This window comes from Lissotriton helveticus, chromosome 12 (genome assembly GCF_964261635.1).
Source record: "Lissotriton helveticus chromosome 12, aLisHel1.1, whole genome shotgun sequence".
Lineage (NCBI taxonomy): Eukaryota > Metazoa > Chordata > Amphibia > Caudata > Salamandridae > Lissotriton > Lissotriton helveticus.
Window position 1 is genome coordinate 762,875,469 of NC_136073.1, and position 16,835 is coordinate 762,892,303.

General features: G+C 43.0%; 1 protein-coding gene across 1 annotated transcript; it reads right to left on the bottom strand.

Moving 5' to 3' along the window:
- Window positions 1-305: 305 nt before the first annotated feature.
- On the bottom strand, window positions 306-15,564 carry LOC144799247 (uncharacterized). The gene is made up of 3 exons (XM_078670501.1): window positions 15,535-15,564; window positions 12,941-13,100; window positions 306-3,251 (listed from the first exon to the last, which is right to left on the bottom strand). Exons 2-3 carry the CDS (start codon window positions 13,076-13,078, stop codon window positions 732-734), a joined length of 2,658 nt encoding a protein of 885 aa, XP_078526627.1. The 5' UTR covers window positions 13,079-13,100; window positions 15,535-15,564; the 3' UTR covers window positions 306-731.
- Between the last annotated feature and the right edge of the window lie 1,271 nt (window positions 15,565-16,835).

Consider the following 16,835-nt stretch of genomic DNA (forward strand, 5'->3'; position numbering starts at 1 on the left):
GGTGTAACAATTGTTTCTGGGGTGGTGTAATAGATGTATCTGAGAGTGGGGTGATAGGTGTTTCTTGGGGTGGGGTAATAGATGTGTCTGGGGGTGGTGTAATAGATGTTTCTGGGGTGGGGTAATAGATGTATCTTGGGGTCCTGTAATAGATGTTTCTGGGTTGGTGTAATAGATGTGTCTGGGGTTGGTGTAACAGTTGTTTCTGGGATGGTGTAATAGATGTATCTGAGGGTGGTGTGATAGATGTTTATTGGGGGTGCTGTGATAGATGTGTCTGAGGGTGGTGTAATAGATGTTTCCCGGGGGTGGGGTAATAGATGTATCTCGGGGTGGTGTAATAGATTTTTCTCGGGGTGCTGTGATAGATGCGTCTGGGGGTGGTGTAATAGATGTTTCTGGGGGTGGTGTAATATATGTGTCTGGGGGTGGTGTAATAGTTGTGTCTGGGGCGGCTGTAATAGATGGGTTTTGTTCTTAAATTGTTCTAGGTTTGATTCTGATAGTAACTTCGCAAAAGGCTCTGAAGTTTGGATTGGATGTCTATTATTTTTACCTTATGCCTGATGATGCTTTGAGAAAAAATCAGTTTTTTAGCCCTAGCGCTTTAGGTTTTTTTCTGGCACCAATGCAGGCTTTTTTCCAGGGACTGGTATGGACTTAGTTTTGGGAGCGAGAACCGAGATTATTTCAGGCAGTGATGAAGGTTTTGTTTCAAGCTCTGGTCCTGTCTAGTCTGATTTTGTGTGTGTGGGTGCCTTGCACATAGATTCATGTTGTGGTGTTGACTTTGTGTCATGAACGGTAGCTGGCTTTTTTTCTGGTAATGGCGTTGACTTTGTCACTAAAACTAGCTCGCCTTTTGTTACTGTGGCTGAATTTTTCACTGTTGCTGACTTTGTTTCTGGTGTTGGCTTTGATTCAGGCACTGATGCTTTCTTTGCTTCTGGCTCTGGTGCTGGCTTTGATTCAGACGCTGGTGCTGGCTTTGTTTCAAACACTGGTGCTTTCTTTGCTTCTGGCACTGATGCTGGCTTTATATCTGACACTGACTTTGTTTCTGGCACTGGCTTTGTTTCAGGCACTGGTGCTGGCTTTGTTTCGAACACTGGTGCTTTCTTTGCTTCTGGAACTGATGATGGCTTTGTTTCTGACACTGATTTTGTTTCTGGCACTGGCACTGGCTTTGTTTCAGGCACTGTTGCTTTCTTTGCTTCTGGAACTGGTGCTGGCTTTGTTTCACACACTGGTGCTTTCTTTGCTTCTGGTACTGGTGCTGGCTTTGTTTCAAACACTGGGGATTTCTTTGCTTCTGGCACTGATGCTGGCTTTGTTTCTGACACTGACTTTGTTTCTGGCACTGGTGCTGGTGCCGGCTTTGTTTCAAACACTGGTGCTTTCTTTGCTAGCAGCACTGGTGCTGGCTTTGTTTCAAACACTGGTGCTTTCTTTGCTTCTGGCACTGGTGCTTGCTTTGTTTCTGAAACTGACTTTGTTTCTTGCACTGGCGCCGGCTTTGCTTCAAACACTGGTGCTTTCTTTGCTTCCGGCACTGGTGCTGGCTTTGTTTCAAACACTGGTGCTTTCTTTGCTTCTGGCACTGATGCTGGCTTTGTTTCTGACACTGACTTTGTTTCTGGCACTGGTGCTTTCTTTGCTTCTGGAACTGGTGCTGGCTTTGTTTCAAACACTGGTGCTTTCTTTGCTTCTGACACTGATACTGGCTTTGTTTCTGACATTGACTTTGTTTCTGACACTGATTTTGTTTCTGGCACTGGCTTTGTTTCAGGCACTGGTGCTTTCTTTGCTTCTGGAACTGGTGTTGGCTTTGTTTCAGGCATTTGTGCTTTCTTTACTTCTGGCACTGATGCTGGCTTTGTTTCTGACACTGACTTTGGATCTGGCACTGGCTTTGTTTCCGGCACTGGTGCTTTCTTTGCTTCTGGAACTGGTGCTTGCTTTGTTTCAGGCACTGGTGCTTTCTTTGCTTCTGGCAAGGGTGCTGGCTTTGTTTCAAACACTGGTGCTTTCTTTGCTTCTGACACTGATACTGGCTTTGTTTCTGACACTGACTTTGTTTCTGACACTGACTTTGTTTCTGGCACTGGTTTTGTTTCAGGCACTGGTGCTTTCTTTGCTTCTGGAACTGGTGCTGGCTTTGTTTCAGGCACTGGTGCTTTCTTTACTTCTGGCACTGATGCTGACTTTGTTTCTGGCACTGGCTTTGTTTCAGGCACTGGCTTAGTTTCAGGCACTGGTGCTTTCTTTGCTTCTGGAACTGGTGCTGGCTTTGTTTCAGGCACTGGTGCTTTCTTTACTTCTGGCACTGAGGCTGGCTTTGTTTCTGACACTGACTTTGTTTCTGACACTGACTTTGTTTCTGGCACTGGCTTTGTTTCAGGCACTGGTGCTTTCTTTGCTTCAGGAACTGGTGCTGGCTTTGTTTCAGGCACTGGTGCTTTCTTTACTTCTGGTACTGATGCTGGCTTTGTTTCTGACACTGACTTTGTTTCTGGTACTGGCTTTGTTTCAGGCACTGGTGCTTTCTTTGCTTCTGGAACTGGTGCTAGCTTTGTTTCAGGCACTGGTGCTTTCTTTACTTCTGGCACTGGTGCTGGCTTTGTTTCTGACACTGACTTTGTTTCTGACACTGACTTTGTTTCTGGCACTGGCTTTGTTTCAGGCACTGGTGCTTTCTTTGCTTCAGGAACTGGTGCTGGCTTTGTTTCAGGCACTGGTGCTTTCTTTACTTCTGGTACTGATGCTGGCTTTGTTTCTGACACTGACTTTGTTTCTGGTACTGGCTTTGTTTCAGGCACTGGTGCTTTCTTTGCTTCTGGAACTGGTGCTAGCTTTGTTTCAGGCACTGGTGCTTTCTTTACTTCTGGCACTGGTGCTGGCTTTGTTTCTGACACTGACTTTGTTTCTGGTACTGGCTTTGTTTCAGGCACTGGTGCTTTCTTTGCTTCTGGAACTGGTGCTGGCTTTGTTTCAGGCACTGGTGCTTTCTTTGTTTCTGGAGCTGGCACTGGCTTGGTTTTCTTTTCTGCTACTGGCACAGGTTTCTTCTGAGCGTAATTGGGCTGTGATATTCCATAAGACTCGTTTTCTTGCTCCTCACTCACATACTGCTCATACGACATTCCAAGCGCAGATACTAGGACCAAGAACTCGGTAAAATCAATCTCCCCATCTTGATTTTCATCCAAAATTTTCATCAGTGAGTTGATTGATTCCTTTTCATCAGATTTCTAGAATAATACAAGAAAATTATAAACATGTACTCATGCAGCAAGAGCAAAACGTTGCTTAATCAAGAAACTAAATGACATCTGGATGAAATATCTAGGTGTCAGCATTTGGCCAGCATCTGCTCTACATGCCGCAGTTGCTGTCTTTGATTGCAGAGACTCTACTCCCGCTAACTTACCACTGCCCTCACTCAAGGGAAGACGGTAAATGCCAGTGTAGGATTGGCTGCCATACCAAGGTCCTGTTGATTTTCCCAAGTGTTTTCTTAGGATACTGTTCTCTCTTCTGCCACTGGCACCACCCACACACACCCACACACACACACACACACATATATATATATATATATATATATATATATATATATATATATATATATATATATATATATATATATATATATATATATATATCAACACACAAACAGGAAAGCACATTTGAGAAAGGCCTCTGGAAGCTTAAATAAAAAGTTCATTTATTTAGCATTCGAAAACTTGCCAGCAGTCCAAACACAGGTAACAGGCTTCTCCGTGTAAAATGCTTGCCAGACGCGTTTCAGGAAATACATTCCTTTCATCAGTGGCAGGGATTGTAGTGAAGGCGTCGCGTTCAGCTTCCAAATTAATAACACCTGCCCGTGTGGGCGTGGCACTCCAAATGCCTCATGGTGTTTGTAGTTCATTTTATATCCAAGTGGATGCGATGCTCAGTCACACATAATAAAATACAAATGTTCACCCCCAGTGGGTAGATGCACTGCATTCCGTGCTTGAGCTGCCCTGCTTTGTAGTTTTCAAGTGCGAACTCTCTGCAGGCTCCAGTCCTGAATTGCAGCCTACAATGCTTCCTTCCGATGATTTCAAGCTCGTGAAGCCAGCTTGAACAGACCTGCATGAGAACAGTGAGCCTTCCTCGTTAGGCATGCCAGGCCCCATAAATCAACACAAACAGGAAAGCACATTTGAGAAAGGCCTCTGGAAGCTTAAATAAAAAGTTCATTTATTTTGCATTCGAAAACTTGCCAGCAGTCCAAACACAGGTAACAGGCTTCTCCGTGTAAAATGCTTGCCAGACGCGTTTCAGGAAATACATTCCTTTCATCAGTGGCAGGGATTGTAGTGAAGGCGTCGCGTTCAGCTTCCAAATTAATAACACCTGCCCGTGTGGGCGTGGCACTCCAAATGCCTCATGGTGTTTGTAGTTCATTTTATATCCAAGTGGATGCGATGCTCAGTCACACATAATAAAATACAAATGTTCACCCCCAGTGGGTAGATGCACTGCATTCCGTGCTTGAGCTGCCCTGCTACAACTACAAACACCATGAGGCATTTGGAGTACATACATTCCAAAGCTTCGCCTTACGCAGGTAAAAGAAAGGATTGTCCAGGCCACCAGTTTCAGGATAAACGTGTTTAATTCAAGTTTCGTTCCACTCAACGCGTTTCGAAGGGCTAGCCTTCTTTTTCACGAATATATATATATATATATATATATATATATATATATATATATATATATATATATATATATATACCAAAACAAGTCCTGAATCCTGGGAATCCTAAGACGCCTGAAACAGGTACAGACCACAAACGAGCTCCAAACAGTGAATCAGTGCATGAATCTTTATTCCATTATGGCGTTCGTCAGCATGACGCGTTTCGGCTACACACAGGCAGCCTTGATCACATCAAATATATATAATATTAGTACCGTGATCAGGGACAGATTGTTGTCCGAAACGCGTAGGTGGGGATCCTACAGAAAATAAACTTAAGAATTGAACCTATGGAGTAGTGTGCGGCGTGTTTCTTGATTGAAACGAGTTTTGCTGAGAGGTATTTTGCGAGGGTGTCCTGAACCTCGCCGCCGGCACCAGCTACAGAGCTCCTCTCATTATTGGGACAATTGCTCATACATATATATATATATATATATATATATATATATGAGAGCTCAAGTGTAAAACACCAACCACACTCACGGGGCTTCCAGGCAAGGCTTTATTCACGGCAGATCGCTAAATAGCTAGAAAACCGGGAACAAGGTTCATGATAATTATCCTGCTTCGTCTTGTATCCTGACGCGTTTCGAAGGCGGCTGCCTTCTTCTTCAGAGGAGGACGAATTGAATTGCAGGGTAGTAGCAGGAAGTACCCTTCTTTATGTTATATATATACCTTTTGAACCACCCTCTGCCTCCATGGACAATGCCCACAGCCATTGGTTCTCTCCCTGCACCTTCAGAGGATTGTTTGGCTTGACAGGAGAAACAACATGGATGTAAAAGAGTGCTTTCATGTTTAGCTTGCTCTCTTAAATGTTGTAGCGCTTGTCCAAGCAATGGGTTAACCCCTGAAGGATTTGACAAGCACAAACCATAGGTTTTCAAACATGCCCAGTCAAGTAACTGCAAAAAGTATAAATGATTAACAGAATGCTGCACAATGTCAAACATTCACCCTAGTACTAAGATCTGGGCCTAAATCCATCCTTTTTTGCTCTCTATGCCATTCCAGTTGAGACCTTGCCATATGCAAATCAGTCTTGAACCTGTTTCCCATGAGAACAGTCCCGAACTGCCAACCTAGGTCCTCCCTGGACTAGAAACAAGTATCCTAGGACCGGTTTCTGGGTTTCAGCCCTCATCAGCCAGGCTAGCTTGACTCCAGTGGCATGGAGAGCACGCGACCCACGTCTGGGCATACCTGTCCCACTCGGGGCGACAAATGCAAAAAGAACAATTGATGGACAGAATGCAGAACAATGTCATGCATTCACCCCAGTACAGAGATCTAGGCCTAAATCCATCGTTTTTTTGCTCCCCGTGCCATTCCAGTTCAGTCCCGGCCAAGTACCGAGCACAAACTAGTGCGCATGATCATTAACTTCTGGTGATTTCTGAAAGTGTTTATTTCTTGAAGTGTTCCGTCTTCCTAAAAAGGTGTTTGCGGTTTAGCAGCAAAACATTTTAATATAATGGTATTAAATAGTGTATTTCACACCACAGTTATCACACAAACGTGTTGAAACGTTTTAGGCCATGACAAGACACTCAAAATATATTCCAGGATTTTAACAGTGTGTCAAGCAAACCTGGCGATCTCTAGAAAAGTTGCTGATTCACACACCCAACCATAATATTGAGAAAATTGTGCACTTTTCAATACAATTTACCTAAAAATATTAAAGCCATCGGAAAAACAGACGGTTCTGAAAATGCAATTTCACATTGTTTATTATTTAGCATGCAACCACAATTCTACTTTTCTCTCCCATGCCCCTTCCAAATGTGTTCTAAGTCGCATTCTACCTTCCATACTCTGGCAAATCAGCATTTCTAGAAATATTTTGTACATCGCTGCTGTGTGTCGGCTCTGGGCCCTCTTACAAGCTCACAGAAGGAGATGGATTAAAGTAATCCTAAATATTAATTTCCTGAGAGCGCCAGTAATTACCACTCAAGTATGTGCTTTAGATGTATATGTGAAAATTCAATTCATTTGTCTCAAAACACCTAATTTGTCAGTTTGTGAAAATACACAAATGCATTTTTTTTATTTGACTCAACTCCTCCCAAACAAAGGTTAACCATGTTTAATGAAACAATTTTTTTTGTTCAGAAGTAAATACGCGTGGTGCTCAAAACACCAATAGATTACTTCCTCAAGAGCATATATCTCCCATGTCGTGCTGAAACCCGTTAGTAGGATCTGCGAGCCAAAGGCTAGTCTGGAAAGGTATGGGGGAGTTTAGTCGGGGATCTAATTGCAACTCGCCCTGCCCGTGGCACCACCTGGTGGAGCAGAAATGGAAACGCAGTCGCCAGACTATGCATAGCACAAACCGCACAACCATGTGGAAGACTCAAAGTTAACACCCCTCACTCTTTCCTCTCTTACAAAATTGGCACTGTCCGGAATTTTGCCAGTGCCAACCATCGGCAACGACTAGGCACGATGAAGCACCTCCAGCGTGTGTCGTTCGGCGGAGAAAAAATATATATGCATCTAATATCTGTGCCATTGCTGGATGAGGGCCCTAATTGTGCTTTAAGATTGCCTATGAAATCCCAAAATTTCTTGGGAATTTCTCTGTTAATCAAGCCATAATTGGCTCAATTTTAGGAAAGTGGTTCCTTTTATCGCAAAGGAAGCGACATGAAGTAGAAGCCATTTGATGAATGTTGGCTTTGACCATGCAAGCTCTTTTTCATAATTTCAAATCAGGTGACTACTGCATGTTTAAGATGCTAGCTGGACATCTGATGGCTGGCTTAAAGCAATTTTAGAAATGGCTCAGTTTCTTTGAGTTGTTTGTTCAGTACTCACGAATGCTGAAGCATCCTTTCAGGATTATAAGTCTAGCTTTTAAATATCTAAGGCAGTAGTTTTGAATCTTTTGCCTTCTGTAGACTCCCTCTGAAACAGTATTGAAAGCACGGAGCAACAGCCTTAGCAATTTTTCTACGATTTTAACCTCCAATAAGTACACTAAACTATCGAAATCGAACAAATGCACACATTAGGAAATATTTTCATTATTTAACAATAAAAAATAGACAAAAATCAAAGTTGCATTTTTAATGGGAAGTTTAATCTTTTCAAAATGTATTTGTAATTATAAAAGAAAAGTGATATGCTTGACTGCAGCATTTCACTTGTCTTTTTCGCTACTAATGCTTTTTTCCCAGTGCATGCTAGTGCTTCAGTTGAGGTCACCAGTCATCTATACCACTATAGAGTCACTGCTCCCACGAATCAAGATATGGATACCAGCTTTATTTTCAGATTCCAATTTCAAGTTTCTCTACATTTACAGAGTACTTTAAAAGTTTTAATTGACAGTATTGTGGGTATATGCTTTATTAATCTGCAAATATTATTGAATATTTAAACAGTTGCAGAGCCCCTGGGTAGGCATTGTAGGCCCCACAGGGTCCCTGGGACCGCAGATTAAGACTGCTGACCATGAGGTATGGCTCTCAGTACATGCAGAATAACAGTCAGGACCTCATTATGCAGTAACAATGGAGGCTGTCGGTTTTGAAACTGGCCATACATTCCGGCTGGTTTCTGACAGGCTTAAGGACCCTGTGTGCTATTTGAACCCGGCACGTAATCCCTATGGACGGCATTTTACGCCGTCCGGATTGCGATGTAGATTTCCAGCAGGGTTCTATGTCGGGCTTTCCTACATGATAACACTGTTGGAAAGTGAATTTGGAGGCCCAAAGCAGGGCCTCCTTTAGCCAGTCTGGTTGGGGGGCTAGGGGGCAGCTATGAGGTGCCTGCCACACAGTGCAGGAATGAACTCAAACTCTGTTTTCTGTATGGGAGCTTGACACTGCACCATGTGCAGTCACATCAAAATTCGTGGTCGGGACCGTTGACCGGAGGTCGGTCGGACTTGTATCAGCAACGGTGTCGAAATGAAGCCCTGATTGTTATAGTCCACAAGAGTATTGCAGCTCTGACTGTATGGCGATAATGCTCCACCATTCATGTTTGTGTGAACAGGTAAAATTAGATATCAGTTTGCCTCTTCTGCATTGTAAATCAGGCCTATTTTTAAATGTGCCGTATGTCTCACATTGGGAATTTCTAAATGTATGGATCTTGCTGCTGTTTTTAATTTGCTGATTTTGGCGGTCATTGGGGTGGAAAATGTAGTTCTAATAGGTCTAGATCCATATTGGATGATGAGAACATCCTCATAAGGTAAATCTGCATTCAGTGAATCTGAAAGGATCTCCTTTATATAGCCAGCTGCCACCCTGAATATCATGACTCAATTCAACCTCCTGCATGTATGTTGGACTACCAGCTTATCATAGTGACTGCTTGTATCATCTGCTCCGGGCACATAATGGTGATGCAGATTTGCAGGCCAGAAGTGTTGACATATTATATGCAGGTCGCTATGGCCCGGTATTTCCAGCCCTAAGCTTTTCTTTTAGACATTTGTGTGAACATTTAAAATCTAAGGTAGTGAAGCCCACGGTCTCAGAGTTTAGAACTCATCATGAGACACTAACGACTAACAACCAAATCTCATATCAAGTCCACGCTTCTCAACTGCAGATCAGTGGTTACACATGCTGCCGACATCGCGGATCCCATCCTTGCTCAAGACCATGACCTCCTAATCTTAACAGAAGCCTGGCTCAATGATACTTCCTCACCCATTATGAAGATTTTAGTTCCACCCAACTTTGACATCATCAATTAGATAGAGCAAGAAAAACAGGAGAAGGCGTAGCATGCATTTTCCACTCCTCGCTCACCCAGGAACAAGCTCACACTGCACCAACGCCCTCTTGTGAATATCTAGGTATTGTATATGGAACAAAAACAAGATAGTATGCACTCTACACACTCTATACCACCCCCTTGGCAACAATCTTCCTTTCATTGAACAGCTAATGGAGACCATTGTATCTAAATCAGACCAAAACAACAACCAGATCTTCCTCAGGGAATTCAACATCCACTGGAATGACACTAATGGCCATCAACTGGACACCTTCAAAGCCTTCCTCTTGGACCTCAGTCTCACCAAATCATGTAATGGCCCTACTCATAATAGAGCACAACCCCTGACCTTATCATATCCAAAGACAATGACATACAAATGGAATCCATATGTCCTTGTGACTGGTCTGATCACTACCTTGTTCCCTTCCTTATCTTGGGAAACTTGCTAGTGCGATAGGGGCAACCACGTAAAACCAAACAATTGACCAGAGACCTGAGAAATATTAACCTTTCTGAGCTATCTTCTAGCAGCAACAGAATCTTACAACCTCCTACAAACATGGTGAATGTTAATGATTTCACAGATCACTATTTCCAATCTATGTCAGATATTCTCGACGCAGCTGCACCGAAACAGCTAAAAAGACTCCCCTGCAAACCACCCAAACCCTGGTTCAACTGCAACCTTAATGAAGAAAGACAGAAGTTAAGACATGCTGAAAGAACCTGGAGAATCTCTCCCTCCCTCTCTCACCTCAAGCATCTGAGCTTGATGAGAAGTGCCTATAATAGACACATTAGAAGATCTAAAACTGAACACTTTAAGATACAACTAGATGTAGCCAAACACAGACCCAAAAAACTATTTTAACTTATCAAGCAACAAGCAACCCACAACCCTAAATCCTACCCAGGAGATAAAGTATCATTGCTCTGTGGAAATGACTTCTTCTCCCATTTCATAGAAAAGACCAAGAAGATCAAACCAGAACTACATATCGCCTCCCAACATCCACAAAACCATTCCCTTCCCAATCTCCTTCCCATTCAACAATGGGGGAATATCCCCCAAATAATTTGCTCCTAAAAAACAATGCTAGCTGGAATGCTCTCCAAATTCCAGGCGAAGTCGGTATACTCAAAATAATAACATCGCTAAACCCTCCAACCATTTCTCTGATCCTGTGCCCGCTAAACTTACCAAAGAACTAAAATCCTCCCTTCTACCACTCTGGACCAGGATTATTAATGCATCCCTATCTCAGGGCCTGATGCCGACTGTCTAAAAATAGGACAGGTCAGTCCTATGCTCAAAAAGCCAAATGCAGATCAGTCTGATCTCAATAACGTTCGTTCCATTACCAACCTCCCCACACTAGCAAAGGTCCATAGAAAAATATGTGCACTTACAACTCTGTGACCATATGGATAAGCTCCATCTTCTGGATGATTGCCAATCCTTCCTCAGAAAAGGTCATAGCACCGAAACAGCCTTAACACATATTGTTGATGATGCCCTGAGACTGCTTGATCTGAATGAATCATGCCTACTTATTCTACTGGATCTATTCTCCGCATTTGACACAGTCAAACATGACAGAATGATCAGCTTTCTGAAGGCAATGATGGGGCTATCCGGACTCGTTGCAAGCTGGTTTGCGTCATTCCTACCCAACAGATCTCAAAGAATAAAAATCAAGCATACCCTCCCCAACTGCACTACGGTCTATATTGGAGTACCTTAAGGATCCATACTTCCTCCTACGCCATTTAATCTGTTTATGGAACCCCCCACGGAAATTCTAAAGCGCTCAAATATTCTTTATCATATATATGCTGATGACACTCAATTGTACTTGAAAATCTCACCCCGAAGACGTCAAGAAACTTAACCACACCCTGCTGCAAACCTAGCATTGGCTAACCCACAACAACCTCATGCTCAACGCCCGTCAAAACTGAATTTTCTCCTGATCACCCCCACAACTGCTCTGTCCCAATACATGTATGGCTCAGATATTTTACAGCTCTCAACTGTGTCCCAACTATCATTGACTCCACGAGATTGCTTGGAATACCCCTGGACAAACATCTGAATATGCAAGATTATATTAGAGCAACAATGAGGGGAGCCCTCTATAAGCTGAGCATCCTAAAGCAAATCAAACGTTTCTTGCCCCTTGACGACCTTCGCATGGCAGTACAATCCTTTGTCATATTCAGATTAGACTACAGGATTGCTACTCTCGCAGGCCTGCCTTAATCAAGGTTAGCACCATTAAGAGCTGTGCTGAACTCATCAGCTAGACTAGTCTCGGGATCCAGGAAGTTTGATCAAATCAGTCCAGACCTAAAACTTTTAAACTGGCTCCCGATTGATACAAGGATCTAGCTGAAAATAGCCTGCATGACTCATAAGGCTCTACACCACAGCACTCCCATTTACCTAGTCAATAAACTTGAGAGGTCAGGCGGCAGTTGCTCCTTGAGAAGTGACAATTCCCTATTGCTGAAACCGCAGAAGCTTAAGAAGACAACATACAAACCGCTCATTGTCTGACCAAGCCCCTAGAATTTGAAACTCACTGCCATCCACTATCAAAACCAATCCCTCGATTACTGCCTTCAAAATAGAAATGAAAAAATTTCTGATGAACAAATATCTCTATTAACAACTTTACTGAACTCAGGATGAATCTTATGTTGAAAATATTTGCTCGTGATTCAACATACTAAGTGTATGCTCTGCACATCTTACTGCTCTCCCTTATAACTATATTTGCCATTTACTCTGTTTGTATAACCTGTCTACTATTCGTTCAGTGAACTGATGCCCGATGGGTCACGTCTGCGCTTTATAAAACTCCTTTAATAAATGTGGTTAATGGAAAGTATAAGTTTGGAACATGGTGTCCCAGGGTCATGGATGTTTATGGCCCCCGTCAAGAGTGATTTTAACACCTTCGGTGCTCATGACAGCTCCCGGCCATCATGAGTCACAATAGGCGTGTGCTCATGACGACCAGAAGCCGTCCCAACGTTGTCAGCTCCTCCCACGCGGTGTTAATTGCCCGCTGTGCGGGAGATTTAATTAGTGGGGGGAGTTCGGACGGCTCCCGGCCATCATGAGCACCCGCCCACCGTGATTTATGACGTCCGGGAGCCGTCATGAGCACCGCAGCGCCACGCCCAACCCCTGCACCGCGTGGAATTCGCCCGCGGCGAAGGGGTTAAAAGTTTTCAAATGAGCATCACTTTTTTAGAACAAGCCCAGTCAACACTGCCTTCTCACTCAGAAAGCTAACTTGAAAGGGTATTCCAGCAGCCTCTTTCTTGCTTCCTAAAGTAAACTAAAAGTAATGCGTTGCATGCTGACAAGAAGAATATGTACAGAGACAGGATCCTTCTGACAATGTTGTGCTGTTTTACCTGAAGTGATTGCGGGAGCTCCTCTTTGATCAGCTTGGTGAGCTCTGCCTTGTTCAGCTTGTTACGGCCTGATTCCTTTTCGCCATACTTCTTGAATAGCTCATGAATACAGCTGATCACTTCGGTGAGACTGCACATCTTTGCACGATGTAGAGGCGACCTAGTATGCAAAGAGAAAGGAGACTTTGCTAAAAAAATATTCCTGAGGCACTTTAGGATTAGCCAATGGCTCCATGGAGGCTAGCGTACAATGGGGCATATGTACAAGCCCCTATCGCCACTGGAACGTCACTTTTTGTGACGTTCCCGTGGCGATAGGGGAATTGCCTTATGTACAAGGCAGTGTTAAGCCACTTAATGTGGCTTAACTCTGCCTTGTACATAAGGCACCCTTTCACGCAATTTTTAGTATGAAAGGGGCGTGCAGTGGGAATTGTGGTGGTCGTTCCACCGCAACACCCATTGTATTTGACGCTGTCCCCCTATGTACAAGGGTGGCGTACATAGGATGCATATAGTGCAGCCTTGCGTTTCCGAAGTGGCAGAGCATGTTGTTAAGCCCAGGAGGCTAACGCCTCTCTCCGCCACTTCTATTGTACTTATCCTCCAATGTCTCTGGTCTGGGTTTCCGTTTCACTGAAACCCTGTGATCTTCTAAGTAATGTGGACAGAGAAGTAAGCCCTCATCGTGCATTGGATTGTTAGAGGAAAGCCCAGGACATGACACTGGTGTGTTCAGTAGCATTTGGGTAACCAACAGAAAATTAAGTGGTACAGAGAGCTCCAATTGTCCATTGTTAGATATGAGAAGGCTAACACTCTTGGCTTTTTAGGTCACATCATTTTTCATTCAATAAATGTATACATGCCAGAATGAAAAGCTGTGTGATTGGGAAAGCCATGACTGGCTAAATACCCCATAAAAGAAACAAGGCATAACCTGGAATCCCAGGAAGTCTATTGAAGAAACATTGGTGAGACCTCCCTTGGAAAGTAATATCTGTTTTTAAGGGTTTCTTCAACCGAGAAATTAAAAGATTATTCCATGGTCAGCTATCAAAATGGGTAAGGGACTGAGTGCAGGTAAGAGCCAAGAATCTGGCAGTGACATCCACTGAGATGCAAGTGGGGAGTATTATTATTGGAAAAAGACATGGTGGAGCAGAAGGCTTTAGTGCTATAAAACAATTATCACAAAGACTCTATATTCATTGCTTTGCCTCGCCCCAGTGGTAGTGATGGAGAGAAAAACTACACATTAGGGCCATACTCAGACTTTTAGTTTAGGTAGGTGAGGGAATTTATTGAGCATTGGTTTAGCTACAAAGGATTTGCGGGTTATCTCCAGTAAGGGTATCTAGGGGAGGGGAAGTAAAGGGTTTTATGTAGGATACAGAACAGAGAGGACCTTACAGGTGGGTGGTCTCTTCAGGGGCGGCCAAGCATCAGGGGGAGTTACAAGAAGATTGCAAGCATACAGTGTATCTGCTTAGTCTCTAATGAATGTACATATCTCAGACATTTTGGAAACAGTTTTTCTGAATTTTGCATAATCGAAACAATATATCAATCTATTTAGTCCAGTATGAGTCAAGGAACTCTGTCTGTAAACACTAGCCTAGTCAAGATGGCATGAGACATCAAAATTAGGGGCAATGTTTTCTTTTTTTCAAGCAAAGAAACACAGTGTGGCAACCCAAGTTGCTGCTCTAGGTTGTGTGAAAGCGAGACAGCATGACAGCACCACTAATACAAAGATATGACACTGCCTCCCTCTTCGCAAGTGCTGCACACTTTCTGGCTGCCTGGCACCGCACACTCACCTTTGCACAATAGTGCAAATATACTTGTGTGAGTCTGGCATGGGTTTTGTAATGGAAGGGAACCCTTCCTGCACAAAATACTAGGCTTACACTTAATTGTAAACGTTCCCACTTTGCTTGTGCACACATACAAAGTAGGAAATCGTTTGTTGTGCCTGCCTCAGGGAGGCTACATTTGTTAATCAAAAGCTTTATCTACAGATGTTAATAAACAGGACTTTGCATCAGAAACCATGGGTGTTAGTGTGTAAACGCACCCGCCACGTGACAGCCCTTTGATACAAAGTAGAACAGAACTGTACTCTACTTAGAGTAAAAGTAAATCCCAACTCAGCACTTCGCATCATTTTTTGTTACTTTGCACTAGTGCATAGCGTTGGTAAATCCTGGCCGAAATCTTAATTAGTTACCTAAAAAAATGTCTTTAGAGTAGCAAAGAGCTGCCTTTTCGCACTTTAAATAACAACAAATGCACAGAAATGCAAAAACTAATAGAAAAATCAGAAACTGTGTCCTGACTTGCTAAGAAACAGGTCAGGTTTGCAAACACATTTTACAGAGACAACAGAAACAGAGCGCCTGGCTCTTCATCACACACATTTTACAGAATGAAAATATGCAATGACGTAGCCTGCACGTGCTCTACTAAACCTGGGGTAAACTAGGCCCCCACACATGCAAATGCAGAAATCTGCCTCCCAGAACAGCATCACCTGACCCCAAAGCCCCAGAATATACTTCAGCCAGTGCCGAGAAGGCCACGTCACTCACCTGAGGCAGCAGTGGGTAATGACCGAGGAGACCTGGAGAGTTTGTGGAGCCTTGGAATCCTATGGTATTTTATACAGGCCACCTTGAGGCTCCTCCCTCTTGCGTGATGATGACGCCCTTCCTCCTGGACGTGACTTTATTCTTTGCTATGTATCAGGAGAGACGTATTCTATTCCGTCATCGACCAAGCCACCTGCCCTTCCTTGAAAGGTAGGGAGACGTGCAGCTGATTCATGGAAAGGCAATATTTTGAGCAACTTGCTGAACCGGTTAATTATTTCCTAATTGATACTTAATGAATCCTTTAATGAATGTGAACATTTTCAAATTAAATCTGCTTTTTCCTCGAGCAGGTCGGCGAAGTTGTATCAACAAATAGGAAATAAATTTGCACCAACTGTGGGGTTAAGTATAATAAATCTGTACTAGCTGTGGAGTTAAGTATTATATATCTGCACCAACTGTGGGGTTAAGTATAATACATCTGTACTAACTGTGGGGTTAAGTGGGGTTAAGTATCATAAATCCATACCAACTGTGGAGTTAAGTATAATAAATCTGCACCAACTGTGGGGTTAAGTATAATAGATCTGTACCAACTGTGGGGTTAAGTAATACATCTTTACCAACTGTGGAGTTAAGTATAATAAATCTGTACCAACTGTGGAGTTGAGTATAATGAATCAGTACCAACTGGTGAGTTAAATATAATACATCAGTACCAACTTCGCGCTGGACGCCATGCATTGGAGCATATTGAACATATTGAGGAATAAGGACAGTTTATCGGGACTGTTACGCCAATGCACAAGCTTCTTTGTGACTGACAAATAAGAAATATAAAAGAATAATAAAGATAGCCTGGTATCAAATTGGATCCAACTAAGAGGACTCTAAATAAATTTGTCAAAGAACACTGCAAACTATATCTTACGCCCTGAAGAAGTCCGAGAAGGACGAAACGCGTTGGCTACGATCTGTGTTATTGGAAGAAAATTTCATGGAATAAATAGAGAATACACAACGAACAACTCCACTGAATTCTTATTGAATATATTGTGTAAATGTCAGAAATTATTTTTGTTATTTGTGCCATAACGATTTTTAGGAGTGCTGGACCAATATATGTAGTTAAAATACATCGGCACCAACTCTGAAGTTAAGTATCATAAATTGGAGGGTGGGAAAGGGTGGAGGGAGTGTTGGGGTGGGCGTTATTAAGTTCTGCAAAGATAAATGTTTACATATAGGTGACCTAAGTTGAATTGCTTATGTATAGAACATGCATCGGACGATAGGGA

Coding starts and splice junctions, on each gene's coding strand:
- LOC144799247 (XM_078670501.1), bottom strand. CDS start 13,078: ATGTGCAGTCTCACCGAAGTGATCAGCTGTATTCATGAGCTATTCAAG. Junction 3,252..12,940: donor AGCTCCCGCAATCACTTCAG/GTAAAACAGCAC, acceptor GTATTATTCTAG/AAATCTGATGAAAAGGAATC.